General features: G+C 43.1%; 1 protein-coding gene across 1 annotated transcript; it reads right to left on the bottom strand.

Moving 5' to 3' along the window:
• Window positions 1-8,862: 8,862 nt before the first annotated feature.
• On the bottom strand, window positions 8,863-11,270 carry LOC129600978 (cytochrome P450 2J4-like). The gene is made up of 6 exons (XM_055499669.1): window positions 10,761-11,270; window positions 9,958-10,467; window positions 9,825-9,898; window positions 9,504-9,729; window positions 9,304-9,444; window positions 8,863-9,242 (listed from the first exon to the last, which is right to left on the bottom strand). Exons 1-6 carry the CDS (start codon window positions 11,116-11,118, stop codon window positions 9,049-9,051), a joined length of 1,503 nt encoding a protein of 500 aa, XP_055355644.1. The 5' UTR covers window positions 11,119-11,270; the 3' UTR covers window positions 8,863-9,048.
• Between the last annotated feature and the right edge of the window lie 1,766 nt (window positions 11,271-13,036).

The raw sequence follows: 13,036 nt of genomic DNA, 5'->3' as shown, positions 1-13,036 counted from the left end.
TTTATGCGCTGCATTCTTCATCAATAGTAAAAACTGGAGGAAGATGCAACGGTTGGGCGCCATGTCAGAGATATGGAAAAATACTAAATCGAATTTTCGGAGTGGTAGGATTTCGTACCTACCACTCCAAAAGCTTGACTCAGTATTTTTCAATACGTTTTCCTAGTACTCCCGCGTATTCGTTGGTGTTCACCCTGTATTCCGCCTTATTCGCTATGTATCCAAGATCCATTAAGTGACTCTGGGCAGTGGACCCTGTATTCCCTCGGTATTCTTGGACGTTCCGCTTGTATTCCACCGGTATTCTTTCTAAGAAAACGTGGACTGATTACGGGAGAATTACAGGCAGAACATGTACACGCGAAAATACCGATGGAATACGGAGAAGATAAGGTCCACTGCAGAGAGTCGTTTAATGGATGCTTAGCAAATAAGGCGGAATACAGGCAGAACACGAACGAATACCGGTCGAATACGCGGGAATAGTAGGAGTAGGAATACGCAGCGGAAAATAAAGGGTCGAAATTTTGGAGGGGTACGACGTCGCAAGACTGAGTCCTCCCGTAGTGCACCCTATGAGCCCTCTGCGAAAGGTCAGCGATGACCTGTACCTATGTGTACCTATGGTGAACGACTAGACAACACCTGCGTGACCATGCCCTTTATTGCGTAAACGCTTGCCCACTACGATTACTCAATAGCTAAGCAGCTAGGCTGCTGCTGAGGGACGGACGGAGTCGGAGTACGGACTGACTGACTGGCGGCCGGTAGGCCTCCTTATATGTGAGGATGTCCGGGTAGGACGGGGTGGGGCTTCCGGGGTGACTGTGCAGGATGACGGTTGTATAACAGGAAGTGACGTAAGGGTAATGTCATATGATGTAATCGACTGCTGACTGACCTTGACGGTATGACGTATGTAGTGACTCCATCAGAACGAAGCGAGCCAATAGGTGCATATGATATCCATTCCATGCTCTAATCGGCTAACCCGTAAACATAGGCCCATTACATTGGCCTGGCCGGCCCTGACGTATAGAAATGTTCTCAATTTCTGGGAGACATAGAATTACGATAGTTAGCTCGCGTTTACGAGTAGAATTTTGAGTTTAACCAATGTTAACTTGAATAACCCAATAAAGCTTTACTCGAGTAGAACTCGAGTGTAAATATTATGATTTATTGTACATACCTAACCGTCATTATCCTTACAATTAGTCACAGCGGTGAGGCAGAAAAAGTTTTGCTCATTTTGGTGGAGTCACTAAAATATTTATTGCCCAAGTATACAGAGCGATCATTTGTGCAGTGCAACACCCTGATATTCACAAATTTTGCAGATGCATTTGTATAATATTTGTATTATAGTATCTGACATGCATTTGGGACGAGTAACCTTGAGCAAAACCATAATATTATTAAATACTGAGGTAATTAATCGAGCTTGCACTTTGTACGATGACGTCACGGTGGAGGAGACGCACTGTGGACGCGTGGGCAACCCGTGCGGGTTTTGTGTTTATTAAAACTTTCAGATTTGCACAATCCGCTCGTACTATAGCTCCAAAATGCGGGAGAAAATTCGAAGTTTGTAAAGTGAAAATTGGAAAGTAAAATGTTGTCAGGAAAATGAAACTTTATCGATTTACGTAATTCTTGATTGCCATGGAGGTCTACGAGGCAGCTTGCCATAGACCTGTATGCTAAGCAAAAATCACTTGTTTGGAGTTGAAATCAAAAGTTGATGCCTTTGGTCGATCGATAAAATTCAATCTGTTTGTTTTGATTGACTGATCAGGTTTTGGCCGTTTCGTTTGATCGAAAACCAAAAATCAAAGATTTTCGTAGATTTTTGCTTAGCAGGGATGTCTATGGCAAAAGATGTCATAGACCTCTATGCTAACGCCTAACGGGAACAACGCAAACCATAAAATTTTCGCTTCTCTGACAACGTTTCACTTACGAACTTTTATTTTTCTCACTCAGAAGTTTTTGCTGCATTTTTTGAGTCATAGTACAAACGAATTGAATCAATTTGATAGTTTTGATAAACACAAAACCCGCAGGGGTTGCCCATGCGTCGCACAGTGAGTCTCCTCCACCGTGACGCCATCGTAGTCGATTAGATACCTTTTAGTTTAGTAATATTATGGCAAAACATAAGCGCTTGCTTCCTGAATTGATGCATGCAATCTTTTTGTAATATTATCTCTCCCTGATGTATTGCTTTCCTGCTAGAAAACATAAGCGCTTACCAGCGTAATCTGGTTGAACGGAATCAGCGTTTTATAAGAAAGTACATATTATATAGAACGGTTACGGTATATAATGTTACGAGTATTATTATGGTTGCTGCACAGACGTACAGATGTTCTCAATTGAGAATTTCAAATTTTTTCTTTAAAATTGTTTTCTTCGTATCGTACTATCGGTATGTATCGCGTTTTCATTCTAATTTTCGGTTCTTTACTTGTCGATATTTGCGTGACTGATTGATTGTTTATGAAGTAGCCAAGCCAGGCACAATCCGGCATTATCACATACCGGTAGGATCCTTATTCATGAAGAACATCATTAATATGCTACGGCTAGTCAAGTCACCACAATTCATTAAACAAAGTAAAACGTACACTAACGACACTACAGATGTAACATGCCACCTAATTACTGTTTTTCCAATTGATATCTATTCACTTTTGCAATGGTCTTTGTTATCGGTACCTACATCACGGTATTTACGTATTAACATAACTGATTGGCAGTAGATAACCTACTGAGCCGAAAAACAATGGTGATATGCGCAGCATTCACCAAAAACAAACCACATTAGTAGCGCGGACGCGAAGGGCGCGAAATGCATAATAGGGTTAACGGGTATACGTGTAAACGTATATACCTTTAACAGGTATTATGGTACGAGTACAAACTATGCACCAGAACAAAACAGCATTTACGAAAGAAACACCTTTATGCTAACCTGATCGGGGATCGTACCCATTACACAAATCGCTTTTTTTCCGTTGTATTTGCATAGATATTCGCTTTTTAAAAAACTCTTCGCCTTTCGCCTTCGCCTCTTTCGTGCGCTTTTGGCCAGTTGAAATCGCAATACCGTTTCCAACCGTTTCCACTAGCTTTTTAGTACCGTCTCCATAAGGTCCGTAAATTTCGAAGGCTTCAGCAACGAAATCTTATCTTGTTTGCATCCAAGCATGTTTCGCTAGTTCCCCCCTTTCCGCGAGTTGGGCAGCTGCGCCGGCATTCACGGAAGTGCGATCGATGTACGAGACCGCCAGCGTATCCACGCAGGTAACATCCACGATTCCACTGCCAGCGGTTTTCCGCGCTTCCACGGAATAAGGGTGATCACATCCAACCGAAACGATTTTTTTACTAACGTAAAAATGGATTTTTTTATCGAGATACGATTTGAACTGACAGATTTCCAGTCTTCTTTGTATATCTCATGTTATGTCGTTTTAATCTTATTGAGTAATCTAAGGCTTTGAAAGTTTCTGGAAGGTTCTTAATTGGGATATTTATCCGAACGAGACTATGGAAGCGCCAAGCTTGCAAACAATAGATGCTTGGGGCAACACATAATGTTATCGGATTTTATAACGTAACATCAGAAGTCCATCTTCTGCTAATACAAGAAAAACAACCGCGCTCAGTAAATAGCTGCAGAGATTGGAGAATTACTTCGGTATGGACATCTGTCAGTTAAATGGCTTGCGCTATTGATTGCCTAAGCTGCTCTATTATCCGAAGAAATTGCCAGTGAATGTGCCAAGCTAAGCGGATTACGTTAAGCGTCTTTTCCCTTTTTATCCCAAACCTTGCGTGCGCATAGGGTACAAGCTTCTCCCGCCAGTTCTAACGCAGTAGCACAGCGTCCAACACAAATACACGGTTTATACCAGATATAACAAATTTTTGAATATTCGAGTGACGGGAAGCGTTGTTTTGGTATTGAAGCGTTTGGTTTCTCCTTCTTCAAGCTCGATGATGCTTGAAATTTACTCTGTGTTTTTGCAGTTCTTTGTGCTGCAGTCGTCCTTCGATTAACATCTGGACATCGGCCCATCCGACGACAGCGAAGCCGAAAACGAAATCGGTGTTGAGGATCGCTGAAAAATATTTTTCTGCATTAAGCGGGCGCACTGCTTAATTGCACGACAAAGAAGCAACCAAGAGAAAAAGGAAATGGCTTTGATGGAAATCTGCTCTGAGAGTTGCCGGAAATACAGGATTTAGATATGACCTATTTGCTTATATTATCCCTATAACTTCCGGACACCCTGCGAAAACATCGATGTTTTAGCAGGAAATACGGCGTTTTGGCAAGACTTCCGAACAAACTGTAAAAACATCGATGTTTTCTCATGAAATACGGCGTTTTGGCAAGACTTTCGAACAATATGCGAAAACATCGATGATTGAGCGGGAACTAAGGCGTTTTCGCAAGACTTGCGGACTCTCTGCGAAAACATCGATGTTTTTGCATGAAATACGTCGTTTTCCAAGACTTCCGGAAAATCTGCGAAAACATCGATGTTTGCGCATAAACGGCGGCGTTTTTACAAGACTTCCATACAACCTGCAAATACGTTGATGTTTCAGCAGGAAATACGGCATTTTGCAAAACGTCCGGACAACCTGCGAATGCAAGAGATAGGGCGTTTTGGCAAGACTTCCATACAACCGCCGAAAACATCGATGTTTTCGCCTGAAATACGGCGTTTTGCAAGACTTCCGGACAATCTGTGAAAACATCGATGTTTCAGCACGGAATACAGCATTCCTGCAAGACTTCTGGACAATCTGCGAAAACATCGATGTTTTCGCATAAACGGGGGCGATTTGGCAAGACGTCCGGACAATCTGCGAAAACATCGATGTTTTCGCGGGAAATACGATATTCTTGCAAGACTCCCGAACAATCTGCAAAAACGTCGATGTATTCGCATACAAGACGGCGTTCTGCAAGATTTCCGGACAATCTGTGAAAACATCGATGTTTTATACGGCATCCTTGCAAATTAACGACTTTTCTCGAAAATATGGGTTTTATAAAATAACAACGCTTATAGCGATTTAACGACTTTTCTCGAAAATATGGATTTTATAAAATAACAACGCATAATAACAACATATCTTTTTTCTAGATGTACAAAAACGCCGTATTTCCTGCTAAACATCGATGTGAAAACATCGATGTTTTAGCAGGAAATACGGCGTCTTTTCAAATCTTACTGACAATCTGCGAAAACATCGATGTTTTCGCAAAAACATTGGTGTTTTCGCACGAAAGACGGCATTCTGCAGAACTAAGAGAGTTTTCGCGAAATCATCGGTATTTTTTAAAAAAAATGGCTATTTGCGAAATCTCATGATTATTAATTGCGAGAACATCGATTTTTTCGCATATTTGATGGTTTTCTTGCGAATTCAACTGGCTATTCGCGAAAAGATCGAAGTTTTTGCATGAAATACGGCATTCTAGCAAATTAACGACTTTTTTACAGAATTATGGTTTTTGGTTTTATAAAAGTAACAACACATCTGAAAAACGTTTTTTGGTATTCTTTGGAAAAAAGGCGATCACTTCGATGTTTCTGCATAAACCACAGAGTGTCTGCAAAATTTCCGGACAACGCATATGGAAAAACGCCCGCAAACTGCAAAGTTCTCCTAGTGGAATAATGTTAGAGGAAAATCACCAATGCAGTTTCAACATTGGGCCAGTCCACTTTCCTGTACAGTCCAGTTTTTTACTTCGATTACTGCCTTATATGGGCTCCCTTTATATTACTCTCCTTATTTGGACTCCCGGCTAGTTATCAATACCCGTCAAATTAAATTTATCGGATTTATAGCAGAACCCTTTTCTACTTCTTTCGATCGGATATACAAGTGAGCATACCGACGAATTCCGAAATTTCACATCCGAATTATATTTATATATTTATCTACATATATATTTTTTGCATTAATTTCAACCGGATTCACCATGAACAAACCGAAAAATGAGCATTGTACAGATAGCGCTTGGCAGCAGTATTTAACGACGATATAGTGTACCATCGTGCACCATCGTGCAAGCACTTTACAGCAAACAAAATCGCATCTTCACGGTCCATTTGGCAAAGTCACAAACATAAATTTTAGAAAGATTTTGAATCTGTCGTTAATGCAGCCTGAGCACTTTGATACAAACTAAATGCTACAAAAGTACAGACGGTACTGGTTAAAATTTTCAGTCAGTCATAAGTCATAACACTGATAATAGCTGCGAAAGTGTGAGGAACGTAACCGCCCATGTAGAGGGTTGCTCATATTGCTCGGGAGCCCAGATAAGGGAAAGTAATAATTATTATCAGTGTAAACTGTAAATGGCTGCTAGCTTGTACAATTTGTCAATCAACGTAGTCAACGAAGTCAGCCAACTCACCGTCAGCGTCATCTAATTGTAAGTAGTCTAGACAGTCTTTGTCTAGAGTTTTGAATTTCCTGTGTTGTCATTTTATTTTTGCGGATATTTTTGAGTGGTAAACTGAGCCCTGCCATTCTGGTTAACGCCAGATTGACAGGGACAAGTCCTGAGCGCTTTCACGGTCGGGTTCTGCCAGCATCCGCCACTGGAGGCTCTCTAGCACCCGTGTAACATCTCACTTCGCCATCTGATTCGCTTTGTTCATCCGTCTGGACCGTCTCTCATATCATGGAGTTGAATCGGTTCCTGGATTCATCCCGCGGAGAAGACTTCGTCGGCCCTGTTGGCGGGAAGCTCGGTGTTTCTGAACGTTGTGCTCGATGTGATCTGGGGCGAGTATTAACCCAAAGCGCTTCGGCGCGTTTTCGCCGTTCAACCAGTGACCTATTTGGTGCAGCGTTCGGGGGCTCTGTGTTTTCTGTTTTCGGGGACGCATGGATGGTCATTCTGGAAGCCGTCGTTTCGCTCACATTGGACCGTGGAGTGGATCTCCCGAACCCTCTGGATGGGTGGATGGGACGTGGAGGTGTAAATCCGGAGTCTCTGTGTGTCATGCCCGATGGGATCTGGGGCGAGTATTACCCCAAAGCGCTTCGGCGCGTTTTCGCCATTCAACCAGTGATCTAGTTGGTGTGGCGTGTGGAGATTCTGTGTTTTATGCTGATATTGTTTTGTCTGACTGTCTTTAGTGTTCGGTAGATTTATTGTCATGCTATCATCGTACTTCACTGTACTTGTACTGTTGCTGAATTAAAGTTACTACTAGTAGACCCCGCGCAAACTGCGCGGAATAAATTGGCGATAAATTGTTATTTACGAAAACTGCAGAGGACAAACCAATGACTACAAAATACAAATTTAGTTTTATTGAGCGGAGCGTATAATAATAATAATATATAATAGTTTCACTGGCAGAGGCAGACAGTATTTGCCATATACCGTACCTATTGGTTGACTACTTATCGTAACTTATGTCGTAAATTATTCTTTATTTTGGCCATAGTTCACTGACATATTAATAGGAGTTAAAATGTATCACAGTTTACTAATTAAATGTTTAGGGCCGCTTTGAGAAAACATTGTCGTGTTCCGCTGACTTCAGATTTAATCTTAAATCAAACCCGCAAAATTTGACAATTTCCATTATTTCTAGGAATACATGTATGCCTTTTTTTGCAGTTATAAAAAAAAGTTTTTAAGCTTTTCCCAAATCAGTCAGCAGCATATGCTGGTGAGTTGTCAAGAACTACAAATAAGAAAAACTCCATAATTACTGTATATAGCCGTATTACAGTAATTCTACTGGTTCAGATACCATTCTGAGCTTTGTTAAATTTTAGCCAGTGCGTTGTGACGGACAAAACAATCCAGTGATACGACGGTACGACCACCGTTGTTAACCTTTAGACCACTTAGAATAAAAATGCTTTCCGGTGTCCAGTTTCCTCGTACTGCTTGCACACCTCCTCCTGGGTTTTTTAGTTTTGACCTTTGATGGGAGATGATCTGACGGATTGCTTTATAGCTGGTGGAAATATGATTAGAAAGCGGATAAGTTTGATTTTTGAATCTTCTGTTTGTTTTAAACTTTTTAATGCTAAAAAATGCGTTTTTTGTTTTAATAAAACCGCTTTTCTACGTTCCTTAGTCTTTTGGAAAATATTTTAATCTCCCCTCCCTCGTCCCTCCCCCTGCGGACATTAAAAATACGCGCTCCTCACTTCAGTCACCGGAAAAGACTTGGGCCGCCTTCCCTCCCTCCCCTCCCCCGGCGGTGGTTAGACTGGAACCCTTGTCCGTACGCCCGGCGGGACTGAGACTCGTTGTTTTGCTCAAGCAGTCCACATCATTTCCAGTCGAACACCAAAATTCCTGAAATCGAATTTCAGTCTCTCACAAAATAATATGTTTATTGGCGATTTCCGATGTTTATTGGCACGTCATCACGATGTTGCCAAAGCCAACCGCCCTGGGGAAGCAGTTTCAATATTAAATCTAATCAACCCGTTGCGAAAGGCAACTACTTTATCTTTGGAGTTAGAGGCGTTCCCACTTTCCAGAAGATTCCGCATGTTCAGTTTTAAAAATCATCACTTTCAAAGCCTACATTTTTTAAAAACTAACTCTTAATAAAAACTTTATGAACTAAAGGCAATTGGATAACTAAGGGACACCAAAGTTCCATCAAGTGTAGATGAATGCTTTTCCTGAAGTTTTCCTATGCTGTTCATCAGGGTGGTGGCGTGGGTGGGTTTGCAGTGGTGGCTTCTCCACTTTTCCCATAGACTTTGTATGTTAAGATCTTTTAAGATTTTCTCGGAAACTTCACATATTTTCAAAAAACTAACTGGTTTCTGCAAATCTGCAAACTAACGGCTATTAAATGACATATAGACATCAAAGTTTGGTTCAGTGGCTCGCTCAAAAAAGGGAGACAGAAATGGAATTCGCTAAGGCTTATTTTATTAATATATAGGATAGACATCAAAGTTTGGTTCAGTGGCTCGCTCAAAAAAGGGAGACAGAAATGGAATTCGCTAAGGCTTATTTTATTAATATATAGGATTATTACGGGAGACGAAACACAGCTTATGGGGCTGCGTGTCGGTGAGGACTCCCATGGTAGGCGTCAGATCAGCCGTCTGGACGCTGTCTGGCAAGTGGACGGTGAAGCGCTGCATGACGGCAGTGAAGATGATGAAGAGTTCGGCGCGCGCCAACGCCTCGCCCAGGCAACGCCGCTTCCCTGCAACGACACTGCCGTCACCCTTCTTAATCACCCTATCCGCAGCATAAATGTAGCGTACCGAGGCCGAAAGGGATGACGTTGTCCGAAGCCTGCACCTGGTTTTTCCCGGTCAGGAAGCGGTCGGGATTGAACTGTTCGGGCGCATCCCACCAGTCAGTGTTGTGGTGGACGAAGTAGATGTTGGCCTGCAGCCAGGTACCTGCCAAAGATCATCCTAATTAAAAGTGGACAAGGTATGCGGAAAATGCCAGAAGTAACCTTTGGGGATGTCGTATCCCTGGATGGTGGCGTCCTCCTCCGCAGCGTGGTAGGCGCCCAACGGGAAGATGCTGGCGAAGCGGTGCACCTCCGTGATCGTCGCCTCCGTGTACGGCAACTGCTCCTTATCTGAGAGTTTAACGTACGTTCCGAGCGGAATATTCTTGTCCAGTTCGGCGTGCACTTTAGCTTGAATATCGGGATGGGCGGCCATTAACAGAAACGCCTACCACCAACGAAAATCGTCATTAAAAAACCGCTTCATAAATTAATAAGAAGTTATTTATAATATTAAACTTGATCCAACTGGATTTGAGTTACCCATCGCAGCGTTGTCGTCGTGGTTTCGAACCCAGCTTCGAAAAGATCGTCCAATGTCAATTGCAACTCATTCACTGTGAATGCACCACGTAGCACTGTATTCCGCATAAAAACAAAGGAAAAGGTCACGCACTGTTAAACGTCGCCGGCTGCTGCTCCTTCACGGCGGCGATGTACGTGTCGATAAAATCGGCATTGCGATCCGGCTGCCAGTTGTCCAAATGCTCTTGAATGGGTTTCCGGAAGAAAGCCTTGAAGCCGCGTAAGGTCCCCAGTACTTCGGCGTAGGTGGCGCTGAAAGGTGGAACATGGCGCAAAAAGGGAAAGAGCGCCAAGAAGACCTTCTTCGGGGTGAACTGGATGATCTCGCAAGTCCAGCGCATTACGTCCACGAAGACCGGGTCGTCGGGAGCGTAGCGCGTTCCCATGAGGACGCTGCCGATGACGTTGGCGACGGTGCTGCTTAACGGTGCGCGCGTGTCGATTGGTTGGCCGTTGGCCGCCTCCAGCAGTTTAATCAGTGTCGCCGTCTCTTCGACGATCTTCTCCTCCATCTTGAATTTGCCCACGCCGAAATCGCGCAGTTTCTGCAGAATAAAGCCGCGATGGTCTTTCCATGTTTGACCTTTGCTGAAGATGACACCTACAACGTACGATACTGTACATGCTTATTTCTGTGAAAATGCGGATTGCTGTGGTTAAATTCGACTAAGCTAGTCGACCTGAGCCAGAGCCGGAGGTCCTCTAAATTTTGCAGCAATGCAAAATTGTATCTGTGTCCGTTACGGGAGTTCGTTACGGAAGTAAGAGCAATTACTAACGCAAATTAGGCATTAGCAACGCTCCGGTCTGCCAGTGCACGCCAACTAGATTGTTCGCTAGAAGTTCTCGCCTCTCTTCGAGACGAACTTGACTAGTTTTTATATCACGATTTACCGGTTGCACCGTCGTTTATGCGGGCGCGTTCGTCGAAATAAAAATACCAGGATGTGGGTCGCGGCACGAAGACATCGCGGGAGAAGGCCTCCTTGATAACTTTGGGATCGTTGAGCTGGACGGTGACGATGGGACCGATCATGGTGCGCACTATACTGCCGTACTTCTTAGCGAAGTCATAGTGGACGCGATGGAATGATTTGAGGTCGGACGGCATTAGCGGCAACCCGATCAGCGGCAGACAACGCGGTCCCGGCGGCCAGCGGTAGCGCCATTCGCGCAGGTACCACGCCGCGATGTAATACAGGCTGTATAGCAGCGCACCGCTGAACAGCGTCCCGAGCAACGCTAGCAACATCGTTGATCGGGTTGAGCAGCTACGAAACAGACGGAAAGTGCTTTAACTTCCTGCGATTATCGGTAAACTGCGGATCTAACTGGCGTTTCAAGCAGCTGCGTGTAAATCGGTGTGATCGTGATATTATTTGTAGACTAGGTTAATACCGCATAACAATAACAAGACTTTATCAGCGATTCAGCGTGCAAGCTCTGTCTCTGATACAGTTATGCTGCCGCCATGCGCCATTCCACATTTCAGTGTTGGTAGCATGCGGTAACGATTATCCACACTTGACAGTCGACACGTACTAATCTCCGATATCGATAACAGTCTATAGTTATCATAGTCTGCTGTGTGTTAGACTGTATTTCCGCGAAATTATGTATGGATACTAAGGTTGCCTGAGCGTCTGTGTTTTGCAAATTGCCGGTTAATGTTTTCGGTGAATTTTTGGGTTTAAACCCAAGAGAAGATCAGATGGTGGAGGCGGTAAGCTGCTCTTTCTATGGTTAAGACAACGCGTTTATTACTTGTTAACCTGATTGCAACATAGCGATAATTAATTTTCTGTTTAACTCAATACAGCAGAAACGCCGGCGCACATCCACTACTCGTATGGTCGTTCAAGTGAAACACCCAAAATATTAAGTTCCCCAAACCGATTTTCTTCCAGTTTTCTTCTTTATCCAATTAAGGAGGATTTACTCTTTACAGAGTACTTGAAATTTTTAAAAAAGCTTGAAACGTTTTCTTGCAATTGCGTCGTAAAGAAATCAGTGGCGAAAGCGCTTTAGCAACGCCACGTGAGCCACTGCACTAAGCTCATATAATGGAGTCGCCGCCGTACATGGGCGGCTGTGACATCGCCGTGTTAGAAGTTAATTTAGTTCACCTTGATTTCTGTTTAAGTTTTTCTTCATTTCTTCAAAGTTGATGTCTTTAAACTGAATTCGAGCTCCTCTGAATTAACTTCTAACACGGCGATGTCACAGCCGCCCATGTACGGCGGCGACTCCGTTATATGAGCTTACCAGGGCACATAGGGGTCCTCCAAATTCAGAAAAATTTCATATTTTGTAAACTGATAGTATACTATCGTAATATGCTTAAAAAAATATTTTCATCTGCCATGGTCAAGGGGGCGTGGCCAGACAGAATGTAAAAGTTTGCATATTATCACACACTGTGCAATGCAGTGAGTGGAGTTATTCGTAATTAGTTTTGTATTGAACTTTTACTGTAGCACCGAGAACTTTTGCATTTGTCGAGTGGTGATCTAAACGAAACACACATGCGGCGGCTCGTGTCACTGCTGCCTAAATACACATTTTCGAAAATTTGTTATGAGGTGCAGTACGAGTACGTATCTGCTAATAATTAGTAAAATAAGTTTTTTGCACGGTTTACTACATACAGTACTAGTTGATAAAAAATTTTCGAAAATGTATACTGAAGCAGCAATGACACGAGCCGCCGCACGTGGGCATCGTTTACATCACCACTCGACAGCTGCAAAAGTCCACGGTGCTACAGTAAAAATTCAATATAAAACTAATTACGAATAACTCGATCGACTCACTGCATTGCATAGTATGTGATAATATGCAAACTTTTAAATGCTGTCTGGCCACGCCCCCTTGACCATGGCAGATGAAAATATTTTTTTAAGCATATTACGATAGTATACTATCAGTTTACAAAATATGAAATTTTTCTGAATTTCGGGCAAAAAGGTTCGCTCGCTTCTTCGAAGGCTGGATTTTGAAGGCGATGCCACTACGGTGTTCTGCGCCCTGCAGCTTGGCCTCTTAGTGACATTTTTTCTATCTTTCTACATTGTGGAACTGGGGTGGCTGTTTCTCCACAAAACAAGTAGCAGCTTATGTAGTGCGCGCGCGGGTGCAATTTTATTGACTACACAAGAAGAGTGGCTATT

Source organism: Paramacrobiotus metropolitanus, unplaced genomic scaffold, assembly GCF_019649055.1.
Source record: "Paramacrobiotus metropolitanus isolate TYO unplaced genomic scaffold, Prichtersi_v1.0 Parri_scaffold0000207, whole genome shotgun sequence".
In the NCBI taxonomy this organism is placed as follows: Eukaryota; Metazoa; Tardigrada; class Eutardigrada; order Parachela; family Macrobiotidae; genus Paramacrobiotus; species Paramacrobiotus metropolitanus.
This window is presented reverse-complemented; position numbering and strand designations above follow the sequence as displayed.